Source organism: Pantherophis guttatus, chromosome 2 (assembly GCF_059756535.1).
Source record: "Pantherophis guttatus breed Tessera chromosome 2, ASM5975653v1, whole genome shotgun sequence".
NCBI lineage: Eukaryota > Metazoa > Chordata > Lepidosauria > Squamata > Colubridae > Pantherophis > Pantherophis guttatus.
This window is the reverse complement of record NC_142064.1, coordinates 1,205,635-1,225,548: the sequence shown is the minus strand read 5'-3', so window position 1 is coordinate 1,225,548 and position 19,914 is coordinate 1,205,635. Positions and strand designations below refer to the sequence as shown.

General features: G+C 49.5%; 1 protein-coding gene across 5 annotated transcripts in view; it reads left to right on the top strand.

The window, feature by feature from the left end:
* The window catches only part of CNTFR (ciliary neurotrophic factor receptor), a 320,495-nt gene extending 302,168 nt beyond the window's left edge, over positions 1–18,327 (top strand). For 4 of the 5 annotated variants that reach the window (XM_034441950.3, XM_087885461.1, XM_087885460.1 and 1 more), the window contains 4 exons: positions 329–492; positions 10,663–10,843; positions 15,376–15,520; positions 17,389–18,327. In XM_034441950.3, coding sequence (XP_034297841.2) covers positions 329–492; positions 10,663–10,843; positions 15,376–15,520; position 17,389 — 491 coding nt within the window. In that variant the 3' untranslated portion in view covers positions 17,390–18,327. Of the gene's footprint in view, positions 1–328; positions 493–10,662; positions 10,844–15,375; positions 15,522–17,388 lie in introns of those variants that run through there. The other variant, XM_087885458.1, reaches the window with a different exon arrangement.
* Positions 18,328–19,914: the final 1,587 nt, after the last annotated feature.

Below are 19,914 nucleotides of genomic sequence, written 5' to 3'. Positions count from 1 at the left end.
CTGGTGGTTGGAGAATTCTGGGAGTTGAAGTCCACAGGTATACAGATTAACAGAGATGGAAGGGACCTTGTGGGTCATCTAGTCCAACCCACCTCCCCAAGCAGGAGACCTTACACCATTTCTGACAGAGGGCACTCCAGTCTCTTCTTAAAAGCCTCCGGTGATGAAGCTCCCACAACTTCTGTTCCATGGGTTGATTGTTCTCACTGTTCAGAAAATTTCTCCTTAAAGGTCTTAAAAGATGCCAGGGTTTGGCACCCCTGCCCTTAGTGGATGCGCCTGAACCTCTCATTGTATTTTTCTTCTTCTCTTTTGCTTCCTTGAACAGTAAAACCAGATCCCCCCGAAAATGTGATTGCGAAACCAATCCCCAGCAATGCCCGGAGGCTGCTGGTGACTTGGCAGTACCCTTCCTCCTGGCCGGACCCGGACTCCTTCCCCCTCAAGTTCTTCTTGAGATACAGACCGCTCATCATCGACCAGTGGCAGCACGTGAGTGACACCCCAACACCACCCCCCCGGGCTTTCCTATTAGAGGGTGGGGGCAAAGAGCCAGAGGCTTGGCAGAATGCATGTGGGCCCTTTGCTTTCACCATGGGGCATCCTGTTTTTTTTTGGGGGGTGGGGGGTGGGGGGGCTTCCTACCAATTAAAATGCTTTTAAAAAGAGCGTCCGGATTCATCTGGCTGAGCAGTGCGGTGGCCTAGAGGTGGAGCTCTCGCCGCACCATCAGGAGGCTGAGAAATATCTGCCTCTCTGGGCACGATGAGAAGGTATCTGCTGAACAAAACTCCGCATTGGTGACAGGAAGGGCATCCGGCCAGTAAACACCCTGCTAGCTCCATTCAGTTGCCGAGTCTCCACTCCACAAGGGATTATGAGGTTGTTAAAAGAAAATGATCCAGGTTCATCTGGCTGGCACATACATCACAGGCAGTTCTCAACTTCCAACCATCCATTTAGTGACTGTTCACTAAAGTTAAAACGGCACTGAAAAAAGTGACTTATGACCATTTTTCACATGACCATTGCAGCACCCTCATGATCAAAATTCAGGCGCTTGGCAAGTGACTCTCATTTATGACGGTCGCACTGTCCCGGGGGTCACGTGATCCCTCTTTTGCAACCTTCTGAAAAGCCACAGGGAACCCAGATTCAATGAACGACCCTGTGATTCACTTAACACTTGCAGTGATGCCGTTAACAACGGTGGCAAGAAAGGTCGTAATATGGAGCAAACCTCATTTAACAACCGACCTGCTTAGCAACAGAAATTTTGGGCCCCGATTATATTCAAAATAAGTATCAGACTAGAAAATATCAAATAGCTTATGAATGATTTCTTTTAATTGTATAAGCGTTATATAAGTGATATTAGAAGTATTATGTCTAAGAAGTAGGATTTTATCTATGAGGGGTTAAGAATTTTTTTAGAGGGTGTTAGTTTAATGGTTGGTTAAGCAATTTAGTTTATTGTTAAAAGTTAATAGAAATACCTTGTGTTCTGTTCTGGGAAGTCGGGGAGGGGGAGGGGGGGTTGGGTGGGAGGATTGTGGGAAAACTGTATTTGTTTTACTAATAAAACTTTTTCAATTAAAAAAAAAAAGAAATTTTGGGCCCCATAGCGGAGATGTCAGCATTCTGATGCTGCCATAAAAAGATAAGGCTTGACTTTTCACCTACTTATTTTCTCTGTAGATAATATCCCCTAGGAGATGGGATGGGAGGGGGGAACATTCCTGTGGGGTGAGGTCAGAAGCTGGGGAGACTGACTTGGAAGATGGCCAAGATGGGCTGTGAAGTGGTCTCCAGGCTCTGTGTGTGTGTGTGTGTGTGTGTGTCTCAAAGGCATGACCCAGCCCTGCTTTTCATGAGCCCCTCCTTCAGCTCCTCCTTGGAACAGAAATGGAAGGAATCACAAAGGTGCTTTTTTTTCAACAGGCAACTGGACTTCCTTGTTTTTTTTCTTTTGAAGATGTTTCGCTTCTCATCCAAGAAGCTTCTTCAGCTCTGACTGGATGGTGTGGAATGGAAGGATTTATACTCCTTGCAGACAGCTGGTTGGTCATTTGCATCCTTTTAGAGCAGTGTTTCTCAACCTTGGTAGCTTGAAGATGGGTGGACTTCAACTCCCAGAATCCCCCAGCCAGCAGCGCTGGCTGGGGGATTCTGGGAGTTGAAGTCCACCCATCTTCAAGCTTCCAAGGTTGAGAAACACTGTTTTAGAGGGCCATTGAGGCTACTTGGAGGTTTGTCTGTGTCCTCAGGGTCACCTGAGTGATACAAATGGGTGTGGAGCCTTATTGGAATTGCTGAAAGGAGTGTGTTGTAGAACACCCATCTGCACCACTCAGGTGGCCCTGAGGACACCAGAGAAACCTCCAAGTGGCCTCAACGACCCTCTAAAAGGATGCAAAGGACCAGCTGTCTGCAAGGAGTATCAATCCTTTCCATCTTCCACCATCCAGTCAGAGCCGAAGAAGCTTCTCTGATGAGAAGCGAAAGGTCTTCAAAAGAAAAAAACAAGGAAGCCCAGTTGCCTCCTGAAAAAGCATCTTTGGGACAATGGAGCAGAGAGATGCAGTGGGTCCACAATTGCTCGCATTTTGGGGAGTTGCAACTGGGCAGTGGGGATCTTTGGGGGTTTCTCAGGTCAGGTGTCTTAAATTAGTCTCTTGCTTTCTAGTCCCTCCCCCCCCTTCCCCGAAGATTTGAATGGCCCCTTGCATCAGGGACAGATGTGGAAGTGGGACCCTCCATCCCCAGCCCCCCAACTTAGGGGGCAGGGAAGCAGAGGCAGTTCATCGTGGCTGGGGAGCAAGGAAAAGCTCCAGGTTGAGAGTTGGGCAAGGATACAGATTAGATTAACAGAGTTGGAAGGGACCTTGTAGGTCATCTAGTCCAGCCCCCCACCCAAGGATGGGGCATTGGGGTAGGCAGCCTCTCCCGGACCAGCCCTGCAGGGGCGCGTCTCCCTTTCTCCGGACTGAGACCCCTCCCCAATTGTGCCTGGCTGCCTCCCCCCTCCTGCCTGCCCTGCCCTGGTGCCCCTCCTGGCTCTGATTCAGCTCCTGGCTGCCTTCAGAGGAGGGCTGTTTGCAGTGGGAGGGGGGCTAAAATGCTGAAGCTGGGACCCTTGGATCCCCCCCCCTCCCTACACCCTTATTTGTTCAGCCAAAGGAGCAGGCTGAAAAAGAGCTTTTTATGCTGAACGCAACCTAACATCACAATCAGGTTTAATATGATGGGCTTGCAAGGGCCAGCGCAATGTGCAACATGTTTATACCGGTGTAATATAATGTTATATACAGATACGTACAGGGAACGTGTGCTAGTTATTACTTATTTGGGTTAAGGGATTTCCTTTCTTTTTTTTTTTTAATTTATCGAGTTATTGAGGCGTATTCTGTGTTTTGGGGGGCACCAAGGGAGGCTCATTCAATTTCGTTGTACACATGTTGTGCATTGACAATAAAGGTTTGATTGGATTTGCCCCCCTCCCTCCCTTTTGCACCTCCCCCCCCCCCCCACTGCATCTCTTCGCCCAGCCCAGCATCCTCCTTCCGAGCCAGATCCAGGCAGGGTGAAGGCACTGGTTTCAGCCCCGCCACCGCCTTGGCTTCACCCCATCTTTCCCCTAAGCGAAAATCACTTCCAATTGCTTGGGGGGGGGGGATCCTCCCTTCTCTGTAATTTGTCCCCCCCCCCCCTCCACTAGAGATCTGGGTGAATAGCTGCACTGCTGCTGTACTACAGGTTCAGTAACTCCCAGCTCTGGAAAACTCTCGGGGAGGAAGACTGAGTTTTTCCCCCAGGATGCTGGATGCAACCTCAACTTTAGACGGGGCAAGTGGGGAGCAGGACCCCACGTCCAAACTAGGCTAGGGAGGAGACGGTTTCAGCAATGCAGTGCTATTCCCGTGCCATCTACATCTATGCAGCGTTAATCCTATCCTGCTAAAAATCCCTCTTTGCTAAGAACTGGGGGTGTCACGCATTCAGAGGACATTCCACCCCCCAGAGAAACCGGGGTTCGTATGAATGCAGAAAGGGAGGGGTCAGAGGTCAGCCATATCTGTCTGTCTGTCTGGGAGGGAGGGGGAGGGAGGGGGGGAGACTTTGAGACCTGGATGGGGGTGGGAGAACAATTGACCAGTGGAACTGCTTCCCTCCAGAAGTTGTGGGTCTCCATTACTGAACGTTTTCAAGAAAAGACTGCACAGCCACTTGTCTGAAATGGTAGAGGGTCTCCTGCTCGAGCAGGGGGTTGGGCTGGAAGACCTCCAAGGTCCCTTCCATCTCTGTTATTCTGTTAATTAACCAGTGGAACAGAAGTTGCCTCCAGAAGTTGTGGTTGCTCCATCACTGGAGGCTTTTAAGAAGAGGCTGGAATAGTATGAAGTCTTCTGCTTGAGCCGGGGGTTGGGCTAGATGACCTCTGAGGTCCCTTCCAAGTTGGTTATTCCGTAATTCTGTCCTCTAAGGCATCAGCTAGTCAGTCCCCATTGGTTGGCACTTTTCTCAGACTGGATCCCCATTGCTCCCGCAGTCCAGGTCGTTTGTGGATGATGGAGCCCCCCCCCCATCCCAATCCTTCTTCAGGGCCCCCAACCCAACCCATGGGCGTTGGACATCCGGGCGGGGCAGGCTGGCTCTTGGTTTCCGTGACTCGGAGAGGGAGGCTGCTTGGCCTTTGCTTCTGCCTCCAAATTTTCCTTCTTCCCCCGGCAGACTTTCCTGTTCTGTCTCCTCAAACACCCGGCATTAAATATTTAGGGCATCTTTTCTTTTTTTTCCCTGGCTTTTAACTTTGTAATTCAAGCCAGATTGCCCCGGCTTCCTCCTCCTGCTCCCCGAGCCCAGGGCCTTCCTAATGCACTCCGATGTTGGCTTTAATGGATTACCTAGGATGCAACTGGATATCTTTGACTAATGGATCACTAATAGCCTGTTTCTATTTTGCAGGCTCCTTTGGTTAACTCAACCCCCAGCCCCTCTGCCCACCTCCCACCCCCGTCTTCGCATCCTGGCTCCCACACGTGTTGGCAATCATGCAGCTATTCGGCCCTCCCCCCACCCCGAGACCCCCACTCACCTGCCTCTGTCCGGGAAGAGAAAACAGGGGAGCCTCACCTCAAGCAGGGCCCCAGAGGCTGCAGAATACCTTCTGCAAGACAAGGGCCAGGTCCCTCGTGAGAAGAATCCCCCTTGCTAAAGGTGAAAGGAATAGGACAGAGGAAGAGGGCTCTGCAGCTCAGGGCTGAAATTAGAGGTCCTTGATGCTGTCTGAGCTCGGTTGTTTTCTTACAGGCGTTTCATGACCCAAACTACATAACATCATCAGTGCTAGAGAGGAAGGGGGTTGTCAGGGAGGAGGAGGAGGGGGGGGACTGTGGGGTCCTTGGTGCTCTCTCAGCTTGGCTCTTTTCTTGCAGACGTTTCATGACCCAACTAGGTAACATCATCGGTGCTAGAAGGGAGTGGGATTGGCAGAGAGGAGGAGGAGGAGGAGCTCATGTGAAGACAAAAGTTGAGATGGAGGCATCGGACTGTGAAGGCCATTTCATCTCAGCTCTTCCGTATCTCAGAGAACCACCAAGCAGAGATGAAGGAGGAATTGTTGGTCTCCTGAGCCTTGGGAGCTTCAGGGAAATCTTATTAAAATAGCTATATGCAGTTCTTGCCTGGGTTTATTTTAAGGTCAGAACCAATACCAAGAGCACTTCTGGGTCCTGGTTTGTCCTAGAATCAGAATAGAGCTGGAAGGGACCTTGGAGGTCTTCTAGTCCAGCCCCCTGATCAAGCAGGAGAACCTATACCAATTCAGATAAGTGACTGTCAAGACTTCTTAAAAAACCTCCAGTGATGGAGTGCCCACGATTTCTGGGGGCAAGCTGTTCCACTGGTTAATTGTCCTCACTGTTAGGAAGTTTCTCCTTAGTTCCAGGTTGCTTCTCTCCTTGATTAATTTCCATCCATTTTTTTCTTGTCCTGCCCTCAGGGGCTTTGGAGAAGAGGTTGACACCCCTCCCCCTCTTCTTTGGGGCAGCCCCTGAGATATTGGAAGACTACTATCATGTCCCCCCAATTCTTTTTTTCTTTAAACTAGACATACCCAAATCCTGCAGCCGTTCTTCCTGTTTCAGCCTTCAGTCCCCTAATCACCTTTGTTGCTCTTTTCTGCACACAGGCAAAAACCCTGAGCCACAAATATTCTCCTTTATTAATATCATTGTGTTTGTCAGCTGTGAGAATTAGGTGTTCAGAGGAGTGATGGCACAAGGAAAAAGAACCTCTCCCTGGGTCCAGCTTTTGTTCTTTTGGCAGGCGCTGCCCTACGGCGCCATCCTGAAGGGAGGAGTTGAAACAGTTGATGTCCAGGATGTGAGGGGTCTGCAGAACTTTTCTCAGCCCTCCGTCTGACCCGTGCAATACAGGGATCTTCTCTGACTGCTGGTTGCAGTTATTCTTTCTGCAGTCTTAATTACGTACCATCTGCGCTTGCTGAAGTTTACAAAGTGAGCTGGAGGACATTCCTCTTCTCCTCTTTAATATTTAACAATCACCCCATTTTTTCTTTCTCTCTGTTTTCACTCTCCTAATGAGCCATCCTGGCTCCTCTTTATGTTGGCCTTACCAACGGGTGTTGTCTGTGTATCTTAAGACAGTTTATTGTGTATCTCAGATTGTCATCTTTTCCCTTCCTACCCCTCTTACGATAGATTCACCCAACAACATTAAACAGATACAAGGACCATTTCCCTGCTAATCTCACTCCCTTCTCAATTCTGAGTTTCCCCCGGCTGATTTTTTGTTTGTTTTTTCCTCACAGCTCCTTGTTGGTAGGAATAATCGGAGGTTTAGGAGCCCCTATTAGTCTTCCTTTATCCCACAGTCTGTCACACTGCAGACAATCAGACCTCCAGTCAACAAAGCCCAAGATAAGCCCTACATGTATTTGGTCTCTCCATTATCCATCCTCTCTTAAGCTATCTGATCTCCCGTCGCTCTGCCTCTTCTGCACGTATCCTGTTCATCTCCTCTTCCTTTCTCACTGCCTTCTTCTCTGAAATCTCCAAAGCAAAACATTCACGGCTTGCAGGAGGACCTGGTGCAACGATGGCTAATCTGTGTATCATCCTGTGTCTCCCTCCTTTGCTGGACATACACACCCCAATCTTTTCTGAGCTGTAAGGCTAGCTACTGAACACTGAATATTAAAATATGATTGATTTTTTTAAAAAAAAAAAACTGCATTAGGCCAACAGGCAATGCAACACTGATTCAGTTTGATGGAGAAGAAATTGGAGTTCTGGCAGACTTATAGAATCACTGGGCTGGAAGGTGCCTTGGAGGTCATCTAGTCCAACCCCCGCCTAAGGCAGGAATCTTTTTGAAAGACTCCAGTGATGAAGCACCCACAACTTCTGAAGGCAACGTCTGTTCCACTGGTTAATTGTCCTCAGTGTTAGGCAGTTTCTCCTTAATTCCAGGTTGCTTCTCTCCTTGATGAGTTCCCATCCACTGCTTCTCGTCCTGCCTTCTGGTGCTTTGGAGAATAAGTTGACTCCCTCTTCTTTGTAGGAGCCCCTCAAATACTAGAAGACTGCTATCACGTCTCCCTGGTCCTCCTTTTCTCTAGACTGGCTCAATCCTGCAATCATTCTTCATATGTTTTAGCCTCCCACAACTTCTGGATGGCAAGCCGTTCTACTAATTAATTGTTCTCACTTTCAGGAAATTCCTCCTTATTTCCAGATTGGTTCACCCTTTAAGGAGATTCTACCGGTTGCTTCTTGTCCTGCCCTCATGTTCTTTGGGGAGTAAATGGACCCCTTCTTCTTTGAGCAGCCCTTCAGATATTGGGGAAGGCTCTCCTGTCTCCCCTAAGCCTTCTCTTCCTTAGGCCAAGCATTCCCTTCACGGCTCATCGTACAATTTGGCCTCCAGCCCCCTAATCACCTTTGTTGGCCTTCTTTGCACTCTTTCTAAGGTCTCAACCTCTTTCTTCTATTGTAATCAGCAGAGCTTTCTCTTCTTAGGCTCATAAACCGCCAGGGAAGAGGACTATAGAAATATGCCTTCTCTTTGGGAGAAACACTAGGACAGACGAGGGCAAAATACTAGGCCCGTTCAATCATTCCACACTAGATAAATTAAAACCAGGGACGTGCGTACATGTTCAGATATTGTGGGGATGTGTAGATCAGGAGCCTGGTGGCACCTTTTCCGACCAACACATGTTATTAAAAGACATCTGCTTTTGGGAATCCAGTCCGTGGGCTGCAGCTAAGGAAAGCTGAGGCTTTTGAATGGCATGTTTTGGCTAGGAAAGGGGCTGCTGGAGCTGGACCCTTCCTGGTATCTGGTCCTTATATAGACTGTCCCGGATCCCCTATAATGCAAAGAGGACTCAAAGAGAAGGGCAGCTTTGCAAAGGGGAAGGCAATTGAGAAAGAAGACCAGGTTGTTGTAGGAAAAGACGGGACCAGACCAAGCTCTTCAATGCAGGAAAGGTTTATTATGCATAAGGTTCAAACAGCAGTTAACACAGCAAATTGTATGTACCCTAAATCTAATCCTCTTCAAGGTGGCTAGAATTATCGTATCTCTGTTGACATAAGCATGGTGTGAAGTTTCCGAAAGATGCCCTAAATGTCAACTTGCAAAGCTTTCAAGTTGCCACATGAACTTACAAGGACTGGCGGAAGCTGTTAGTGACAGACAATCCTGTCAAAATAATCTCCGCCGGGTCACGAAAGCTTGGAAGCAACCGAACGAGGGAAAACCACAACAACGGAGTAGCGTCGAGTCTTGTTTGTGGATGTCGCTTTGCCAGCAATTGAACTGTCTCTTCTCCGTCAAATTCCAACCGTTGAGTGGTTGTTTCTTCTCTGCCGGGCGCTTCTCCCTTTGACAGCTGGACTATCAGCTGTCATGCCTCATTTTCCGCCGGTTCCTAATATTCTTTCAGCACACAAATGCTTCAGTCTGAAGACCGTCCTCTTTGGAAGGACTTCAGCAAAGCCGTTCCCTGTTTAGAATAGAATAAAGCTGGAAGGGACCTTGGAGGTCTTCTAGTCCAGCCCCCTGCTCAAGCAGGAGACCCTACCCTAAATGACTGCCCAGTCTCTTCTCGAAACCTCCAAGGATGGAGCACCCACAGCTTCTGGAGGCAACTTCTGTTCCCCTGGTTAATTGTCCTCACTGCCAGGAAGTTTCTCCTTAGTTCCAGCTTGCTTCTCTCCTTGGTTAGTTGCCATCCGTTTTTTCTTCTCCTGCCCTCAGGGGCTTTGGAGAATAGCTTGACCCCTTCTCTTCTCTGGGGCAGCCCCTCAAATATTGAAGCTATTGTTGGGGATCCTTTTCTGCCTTACTCTTCATAATATTAATTATTCTTTCCCATTGGTTCTCTTTTGAGTAAGTTAAGTGTAAGTTAAGTAAAGTGGATACACCAATCTTATATTCTGACAGCTGGAAGCACTCCTCTTTTTAATTTTCAAAGTTCAACCTGTATAACAGGCATCAGTCTTGATGGCTGTTTCCAAAACCTGGATCTGGAAGCTTCCTGCTTGACGGGGTGTATCACCCCGTTTTCTGCTGTGTTGTGCATCTGGTGATGTCCTGGTGTAGAGAGTGATGTTGTTTGAAGCAGGTGCTGGCACCGAGAATCTCTTGAGGGCTCCTTGGTGCTCTCTGAGCTTGCTTGTTTTCTTGCAGACGTTTCATTACCTAACTAGGTAACATCATCAGTGCTAATCCTATCACTAGCCCTGATGACGTTACCTAGTTTGGGTCATGAACCGTCTGCAAGAAAACAACCAAGCTCAGAGAGCACCGAGAGCCCCTCATGTCAACCCTGAGCTACAAATATTCTCCTTCATTAGAGAAATCCTGGTTTGATTCTCTTTGCAAAATGTTATTAGCCAACCTCCTACATGATGCTTTCACCCCAACCCAGATGGTCCTCCAGGGTCCTGTTCTTTCATTTCTCAATATTTGCACATTTGGGGTGCCGCATTCTTCTTCCTGGGTGTTGCATTTAGTGCCTCTTTCAGTTTTTCCATAGAATTCCTCGGGGTCTGCCACAGGGGTGAAATCTACTTACCTTCCTTACCGGTTCGGAAGTGCACGCCCCGCACATGCGCGTCACATGCGCACGCAGACCCTCTGCACATGCGCAGAGGGTTAAAACCAGGAAGTTTTAATGACACCGGGGCCGGTGGGCGGAGCCTCATGCTGCCATTGCTACTGGTTCTCCGAACCTCCTGCCACAATCGCTACCGGATCAGCCGATCTGGTCTGAACCGGGAGCATTTCACCCCTAGTGTGCCACCACACCCGACGAGGGCACAAATTCGTGTAACGCTGATGTTTGTGGGATATCCACTCGATTCCAACAGGCAGTGGATCCTGCCAGTGACTGTAGGTCGTGACATTTGAGCCCATGAATGAACAGGGCCAATTGTGGGAGTTGAAGTCCACAAGTCTTAAAGTGGCCAACTTTGAAGAGCCCTGTTGTGGAAAACCAGTGAAGTGAGGGCTTCCCTTGGAAGGGATCTCCAGCATTTGAGGTTGTCATGGATGGGTTGAGTCTCCAGAGGGCTGAGATCCTCTTGAGACGCCCCCTTTCCCACAGTCCCTCTCCTCTTGCCCCCACAGGTGGAGCTCTCCGATGGGACCTCCCACATCATCACCGATGCATACGCAGGGAAGGAGTACATCATCCAGGTGGCCGCCAAGGACAACGAGATCGGCACGTGGAGCGACTGGAGCGTAGCCATCCACGCCACACCCTGGACCGAGGAGCCCAAGCACCTCACCACCGAAGCCCAGGGAGCAGGTGAAGGGCCGGAGGAGTAGCCAGGCTTGCAATGGTGGTCGGATGGTGGGGAGGGGGAGGGACTCATCTCTGAGTCGTGACGCACAAGGCAGCATCAGGCTACACAAGTGGAACCTCCATGTTCAGAGGCAGTCTACAGCAATTCCACACCAGTGAGGCCACTCTTGGAATCGTGCATCCAGTTCTGGTCACTACAATACAAAAAAACATCCTGAGATTCTGGGAAAAGTGCAGAGAAGTACAATTAAGTTGGTTAGGGGACTGGAGGCTAAAACATAGGAAGAATGTTTGGAAGAATTGGGTATGGCTCGTCTAGTGAAAAGAAGGACTAGGGGGGACGTGATAGCAGCCTTCCAATATTTGAGGGTCTGCCACAAAGAAGAGGGAGTCAACCTATTCTCCAAAGCACCTGAAGGCAGGACAAGAAGCAATGGGAGGAAGCTTGTTAAGGAGAAATCCAGTGTTGAACTAAGGGAAAAAATTCCTGATTGTGAGAACAATTATTCAATAAGACAGCTTGCAACCAAGCTCAGATAACCCCAAGTACTCTACAATTCTCCTCCTCCTCCCAGCAAAGCCACCTTCCTTCCAGAGCTGATGTTGGTACCTAGTTGTGTAATGAAATGTCTGCAAGAAAACAACCAAGCTCAGAGAGCACCAAGCACCTCACAGTCCTCCTCCTCTCCCTTCTAACACTGATGATGTTACCTAGTTCGATCATGAAAAGTCTTCAAGCGAACAGCCAAGCTCAGAGAGCACCAAGAGCCCTGAGCTGCAAATACTCTCTTCTATTGGTAGGGTTAGTTGTTTCCAATATGGACTCATTCAGCCGGTTGGGGTTGAAGAGGAAGAGCAGGGGAACATGGAGAGCTTCAACGTAAACCTCTAGTTTCAGTGTTGTTATGACCCTTTCCAGGATTTCTTCACAGAGCTGAGGAGGATTTGCCATGGGATGGTGTCAGTATTCGCCCATCGCTGTTCTTGGGAGGAATTCTGGGATTCAAAACATTGCTCAGTTTTTGTGAAGGGCCCTTTTTGTCTCTTCCCTTCCAGCTTCCTTTCCTGCAACTTCCACCTGTTTGATTCGGTATTTCTGGGAAGCACCAAAAAGACTTCCTGAAAGTGAGGGCAATTAAACAGGGGAACAACCTGCCTTCAGAAGTCGTGGGTGCTCAAACACTGGAGAACTTTGAGAAGAGACTGGACAGCCACTTGTTTGAAATGGTATAGGATAGATGCATAGATACATAGATTAACAGAGTTGGAAGGGACCTTGTAGGTCATCTAGTCCAACCCCCCACCCAAGCAGGAGACCCTACACCATTCCAGACAGATGGCAGTCCAGTCTCTTCTTAAAAGCCTCCAGAGATGAAGCTCCCTCAACTTCTGTTCCACTGGGATTGTTCCCAGTGTCAGGAAATTCCTCCTTATTTCCAGGTTGAACCTCGCCTTGATCAGTTTCCACCCATTGTTCCTTGTTTGGCCTTCAGGTGCTTTGGAGAATAGCTTGACCGCCTTCCTCCTCTTTGGGGCAGCCCCTCAAATATTGGAAGACTTCTATCCTGTCTCCCCTGGTCCTTCTCTTCACTAGACTAGCCAGGCCCAGTTCCTGCAACCGTTCATCCTATGTTTGAGCCTCCAGGCCCCTCATCATCTCTGTTGCTCTTCTCTGCACTCCTGCTTGAGCAGGGGGCTGGACTAGAAGACCTCCAAGGACCCTTCCAACCCTATTATTCTGTGTTCTGGGTCCTAATCCAAGAACCCCTGTGCTTGGAGGGGGCTTGCAGCAAAATGCAGCAGATTCGGGAAATTTCTCCTATCCAAATGACGCCAGCAGAAGAGAAGGCCCGTGTCCCCCCTGCTCCAAACTGGAGGGCCAGCGAGGCCTGGGTGACATTTTTTATTCACACTGAAGGTTGAAAAGCAGATTCCCCTAAGGCAAGAAGAGATCAGTGGGGCAGTGTTTCTCAGCCTTGGAAGCTTGAAGATGGGTGGACTTCAACTCCCAGAATCCCCCAGCCAGCGCTGGGAGTTGAAGTCCACCCATCTTCAAGCTTCCAAGGCTGAGAAACACTGCCTTAGGGGGTTTTCAGGTGGGGCTTTGCTGCCCCCTGGTGGCCGTTTGACCACACACAGCCTTTTCCGACTGCTATTTCCACCCTACATCCTTGTGAATTCAAGCGAGGTTTCCTCGGGCCCTTAAGTGCAGGAAGCCCGTTCAGGCAGAAGAGGAAAACACAACTTTAGGGCACTAAGTGAGGAAGGTTGTTTTGAAACAGATGTAAACCAGCCGTTAGCTGGGAGGGGGGTATTGCCTTTTCCTTTACCGACAAGGGAGCCCATGATGGGGGGGGGGGGGTGGAAATAGCTGCTAATTAGTGCTCTCTCTCCTGTCTTTTCTTTGGCCTATTAATAAATGCACAGAAGCCTTTTTAAAGCCTCGTAGGAACTTTGTTAAGATTGTCCTTTCTTGGGCTGGGTTCGCACAGTACCCTTTGGTCCACTCGGTTGCTCTTTGCTGTTGCTGTAGAACCAAATGAAGAACCCCAAAAGAAATCTAATTATGGGGTTGTTCAGCAGTGTACAGGACCCCAAAACAAATCTATTTATTGTTTATTTAGCAGTGTACAATAGAAGAATTCCCTCTAGAAAATAATGGGAGGGTTATGTACAGACAAATGGGTGCACTCATAGTAACAGAGTTGGAAGGGACCTTGGAGGTCTTCTAGTCCAGCCCCTGTTCAAGCAGGGGACCCAAACCATTTCTGACAAGGGCTTGTCCAGACTCTCTTTGCAAGCCTCTAGTGATGGAGCACCCACAACATCTGAAGAAAAGCCATTCCACTGATTTCTTAACAGAATAGCAGAGCTGGGAGGGACCTCGGAGGTCTCCCAGTCCAACCCCCTGCTCCAGCAGGAGACCCTATACAATTTGAGACAAATGGTTCTTAAAAGCCTCCAGTAATGGAGCACCCACAACTTCTGGTGGCAAGCTGGTTAATTGTCCTCACTGTTAGGAAGTTTCTCCTCAATTCTAGGTTGCTTCTCTCCTTGATTAGTTTCCATCCGTTGCTTCTTCTCCTGCCTTCAGGGGCTTTGGAGAATAATTTGACACATACACCTCCTCTCTGTGGCAGCCCCTCAGATATTGGAAGGCTGCTCTCATGTCACCCCTAGTCCTTCTTTTCTCTAGTCTAGACATACCCAGTTCGTTGTAAGCCTCAAGTCCTAACACAATGCAGTAGTAACTTTGCAGCGCCAAAGGTACCAACTGAAGAGATGCCATATAAAAAATGAGACGTCCAATTGCAGACCCTGGCACAGTCTCAACCTTGAGGTTCCCAAACAATTCCTGGAAGGGAGCCCAAATCCCAGTACAGTGTGGTCATATTTCTGGGCCAGAAGGAAGATGCCCACCAAGACAAAAGGGGGCAGAACCAGAAGGCCCCCAATTGTTTTGCTGCCCTTGAGTCTTTGGGTAGAAGAGACTTAGGTGGTGCTCAGAGCTACAACAGACCGTTGACGTGGAGATGATGCCTTGTGGTGCACCTAAGCTTGGAACTATTTTAGGCCCTGTTTGGGTCTGGGGTGTTGACGGAAAGGCTGCAGTCAGAGGGACAGGGTAGGTGGGCACAGCAAAGTCTAAAACCCCAGTCAGCCCCACTGTTCAACACCCAGGCCTCCAGGATAAACCACAATGAGGACAGAAGTTTCCTTCCAAGGCTGCAAAATTCATCCTTGGTTGTTCTGCGTGGAGGTGGAGGTGTTGACTTGGGGTTGGGAGGCAAAAAAACCCCACCAAATTTGAACTTCAGATCCTGGAATGGAATGGAGTGGAATAGGAATAGGAATAGGAATAGGAATAGGAATATGGAATGGAATGGAATGGAATGGAATGGAATGGAATGGAATGGAATGGAATGGAATGGAATAACTTTATTGTCACTTTGAATGTATACTAACCATACACTAAAGTGAAATTTCATTGCATACAGCTCTCAAAGGGTCACCACCTCCAATATACACTACATAAACATGACTGAATAAATAAATACAAAATTATGTATATACCCACATATATTCTATGACACGGAGAAACAACACAGTCTAGTTTGGATGTATGGCGAGATGTACATGGCGGATGTACATGGTGAGAAAAGCGAATTTTGCAAGTTTGCCAGATGGATGGCCTAGGGAACAAAGCTGTTACAGAATCTGGAAGTCCTGCTAGAAATACTTTGAAACCCCCTCCCAGAGGGAAGCCACAGAAACAGGCCATAGAGTGGGTGTGTGTGGAGTCTCTAACAATGCTTTGAGCTCTAAGCACATAGCGCTTATAAGCGGTATCCTGAATAAAGGGAAGCGAGCTTCCTATAATCTTCTCCGCTGTCCTAACCACTCTCTGTAGGGACTTTCTATCTGAGGCATTGCAGCCACCAAACCAAACAGGGTTGCGGTTTGTTAAAACGCTGTCTGTCGTGCCTCTGTAAAAAAAATAATCCTGGAAATGTATCCTCTTTTCCTTCCTGCAGAGACTACCACCAGCAGCACCTCCACATTCGAGGTACCCCCCACCACCAGGATCTATGACTCAGAGGAACAAAGCAGCGATGAAGCCGTGTCACCTTCTGTGGTCCCAGGTCTGGTCTTGGTGGCATCTGCCCTTCTCTTAATCTAGTGAGTATCTCATCTAACAAGAGTTTTCCCAGGGTGGGAAGAGGGTTCAAGGACAGACCAAGAAGGTCGGATGCCAAGAGAACAGGGGCCCATGTCAGGAAGGAACCTGCATGACATCCTTAGATCCTGCCACTGAAATTCAGAGTCAAAATGGCCGTCTTTTGATGGTGCCAGTTTTCAAATTGTGGTGGTGATGGTGTCTACAACAGTCAAGATGAGGAGGGAAGGAGAGCTCTTTGAGAAGAACATCCTTCAAAAATAGATCCCCAAAGGAAAGATAATAAGTCCTTAGGAAGTGGAGCTTCTATTGTGAGGTCACCAACATCTTGACCTTCCTTCAGACCTTCCTGATAAAATGTCCTCCTCACCTATTGAAAGATGTCATCATGTCCTCTGGCAACCTTCCAGGAGACCTGTGTCCTCCCCCAGTCCTTCATGTGGTATCCACAATTGTTCTCCTTCCACTCTGAGAGGAACCCAAAGTAGGAGAACATCATAGGTGGTTTCCACAGCCTTTCTTCTTCAGGAGGCCCCTCTGAATCTGTCCCCATCATGCTTTCCAAGGTCATCTTGGTGGCTTTCTTCTTCATCCCTTTATCCATGTGAGGAACTCCCATTGATGATCCTTCCTTCACCCAGCCCAGCCCCATCTGGAGGCCCCTGGCTGAATCTTCTCTCTTCGCAACGTTAAGCTTCTCTAATTGGGGGGAGCTCTTCATTTGGGGAGCTGTGATCCCCAAGGACTGGAAAACTGTGCTGGAGGTCATGGAATCATCTCCTGGTGACCTCCAGATCTCTTGGGAGCCCTGCAGATGTAGCAGTGCTAGATCCACTGAGGCAGGGGCCTCCAACCTTAGCAACGTTGAGACTTGTGGACTTCATTTCCCAGAATCCCCAGAGCTGAAGTCCCCAAATCGTAAAGTGGCCTGCGCTAAGGGGTTTCAGGGCATCAGGGAACAATGAAGGGTTAGGATTAGAGGGTCCCTAGGGCAGCTCCTGGGCTCTGGGGTCCTTCGTTGGCTGTCGCAGCTTGCGCTTGAATGCTGGAAGGACTCCTCAACCCATGTGCAGATGCTCTTGACTCTTGTTAGCTTCCAAATATTGTTGCTTTGAATTTTGATTGTCCTCACACTTTGGGGCTAGAGATTTCATTCTACAGATAGTCCTTGACTTAACAATCCTTCGTTTAATAACTGTTAAAAGTTACAACAGCACTAGAAACAGTGATTTATGACTGGTTTTCACACTTACGACCATTGCAGCATCCCATGGCCATGGGATCCAAATTCAGCTGCTTGACAGCTGACTCATATTTATGACGGTCGCAGTGTCCCGGGGTCACGTGATCCCGTTTTATGTCCTTCTGACCAGCAAAGTCAATGAGGAAGCCGGATTCACTTAAAACCATGTGACTAACTTAAGAACCGCAGTGACTCACTTCTTTGGCCAGAAAGGTCACAAAATGGGGCAAAACTCACTTCACCAATGTCTCGCTTCACAGCAGAAATGTTGGACCCAATTCTGGTCATAAGTCAAGGACTACCTGCCGTTTATTCTGGGTCGTATGTAATCTTCTGGCAAAGTTTCTGTCCAGTTGTTGCTCAGACCAGAAATAACCACTGTTAAGACTCGTCCCCGAGAATAAGAATCGAGTCCCTTTAAAAAAGGCCCATGTTCCCCAGCCTGGCACCGAGGTTGCCCGAGATGCAGAGAAGGCCTCCTTTCCTCCTCTCTCCCTCCTTCTGGCCTTGGGGTCCCTTGCGAAGGCCCCCCACTCGCCTACCCGACCGTCTGGTCCTTCCCTCTGTTTTGCGCCCGGTCTGAAGGTTGTGTCTGTTTCTCTCCATGGCTTCTTCGCTTCCTTGAAGGACGAGTCCTCGGAGAGCCAGGCGTCCCCGGATCCCCCCCTCCGCTCTCGCCCACCCACCACGACCTGCCCCGGATGGAGCCAAGGAACTCTTCGCGCCAGACGATGGCGGGTGGGACACGAGGAAGACGCCCTCCGGAGCGCGCCAGGGAGGAGCCCCCGGGCGTTGGGCTCGGATCATACAGCTAAGCCACCAAGCCAAAGATGCTTCCTTCGGCCGCCAAGCAGGACCCTCAAGCGTGTGGATGGGGCAGCTCAGAGGGCCACACGGAGCTGGGAGCTCTCCGCTTTTCTGAACTGTGAGAGGATGAAACTCGGCGAGTCCTCGGCCGAGCAAAACGAGGAAATTGTGGGTAGGGACCCCCCCCAGACCCCCTCTGGGAACCCCAAGACTTCCATATAACAGGTGGAGAGGGGGGGCCTTTTTCTGCCTGCACTGACATCATCGTCGCAGAAAGATGGGGGCTGTTCCTGGACTACCCCCGTTGTCTCCCCCTCTTTGTAACGGAGTCCGTTCAGTTTATACAAGAATCACTGGTGTTTCTGTACTGCTCTTATTACCGGGGTGGGTGGGTGGGTGGAGGGTGGGATCCACACGGGGAGGGGAGGTTCTGTAACTAAGCCGAGACACCCCACTGACCCCCCCCAGCTCATCCTTCTCCCCCCAACCCCTGTTTTGTAACGCTCCCCTTTTCTCCTGCCCCAGACCCACTTCCGATCTCGCCCCTCTCCCTTGTCGGGGTGTAGCATTTAAGACCATAAGCCCCTCTACACCCACCCACTCCTGAACGTACGCTGTCTTTGAACTTTTTATAGATGTACATAAAAATTTTAAGACTCGACGTGCACACAAACACACACCCACACCCACACCGGAAAGGGGAGGGGGAGGGGAGCCCAGCAGCGAAGGCGCTCATTAAATGTGACCATTTCATTACAACGTTTGCGGAACGTGGTGGTGTGTCTGCTGCTTTCCAACGCCAGGAAGAGGGGCTGATGGGGGGGTCCACCAAGGTCAGTCTTTGAGCACAAGGAAGTTGGGAGCGGACGTGTCTGCCAGGTTAGGTCAAAAAAGTCAAGATGGCATCAATGGCAATGAGTTCCAGACACCGTCTATTTCTCATTGGTAACGCAAGTCTCCAATATTTTGGGAAATAATGTGGGGTTTGTTTTTCTCTTGCTTAAGCTACCCTCGAGCCAAAGGGTGGAGATTGTGTTGCACTTACATGCCCTGTGGCTGATGGGGGCAGCCTCGAAAGGGGCGTCTGCATCTTAGAGGGGTGAAGGGCCAGGGGCCTCCCGACCAGTTTCTCAACCTCACATTTGAGACTTGAACCTGAAATTGATCTGGAGAAGGAAGGCCGGTTGCATTTTTAGGTTCTCAATTTCCGGCTCCTGCTGCTTCTGGATTCCGGATGTCACGTTTGACACTGCCAGCTATTTCGATAAAAGAGAATATTTGTGGCTCAGGGTTGGACTTGATGTTCTCTGAGCTTGGTTGCTTCCTTGCAGACCTTTTATTACCCAACCAGGTAACATTAACAGTGCTGGAAGGGAGGGGGCTTTGCAGGCGGGAAGAGGGAGGAGGAGGATGGGACAGAGAGGAGGAGGAGGAAGCGGAGGAAGTAAGAGAGAGGAGGAGGAGGAGGGGGAAACTCTTGGATACTTGGTTTCGTCATCGTAGCTTGCTTGCAGACATTTCATGATCCAACTAGGGAACATCATCAGTGCTAGCAGGGAGCAGTGTACAAGAACTGAATATCTTGTTAGCTTAAGCCAATGCTTCACAATCTTGGCCACTTGAAGATGGATGAACTTCAACTCCCAGAATTCCCCAGCCAGCCAAGGTCAATTCTCTGGGTCTTTCCCACGGCTGAGCTGATGACCCTCCCGGCTTCCGTCTGTCTCTCCTTGGCCGTTGGGGGAAAAGCCCCTCTGCCCCCAGCCCCAATCCCTCGCCTGCCTCATCTGCCCCTCTTCCCAGGCCACACAATCCTCAAACCTCCCCAACAGAGGTGTGAAGGAGGGACAAAGTTTGGCAGACTTCACTCCCTTTGCAGGTAGGAAAATCTATTTTAGCGCAGTTGGGCGCCAAACGATGATTCAAAGCTGTTTTAATCCTAATGTGACCATGAGATCCAGGCACCTTCATGGGGACATTGCAGGGGGGCTAGGAGGAAGTGGGGGTAGCGTCAGTCTGACCCAAAGGGAGGGGTCCCTTCCTCTTTGGGCAGTCTTGTCTCCCCCTCCCCCCTCACCAGAAGCCCCCGGTTTCTGCTCATTCCCCCCCCCCCACACACACACACACACATGACCAAGAACTTTCTCCAAGAACTTTGAGGCGTCACACAGGCTGCCTTTAAATACCCCGTTAATGGCTCGATCATTTATTAATATTTCATTCGCTCTGAAACATCTGGGAATTAATTCTGCACTAATCATAAATTCACGTCCCAGCGCCCAAGTGATGGATGGCACCAGAGGCAGACGGCGGATCCTTGCAGAGACGAACCTGGCTGGTGGCAGC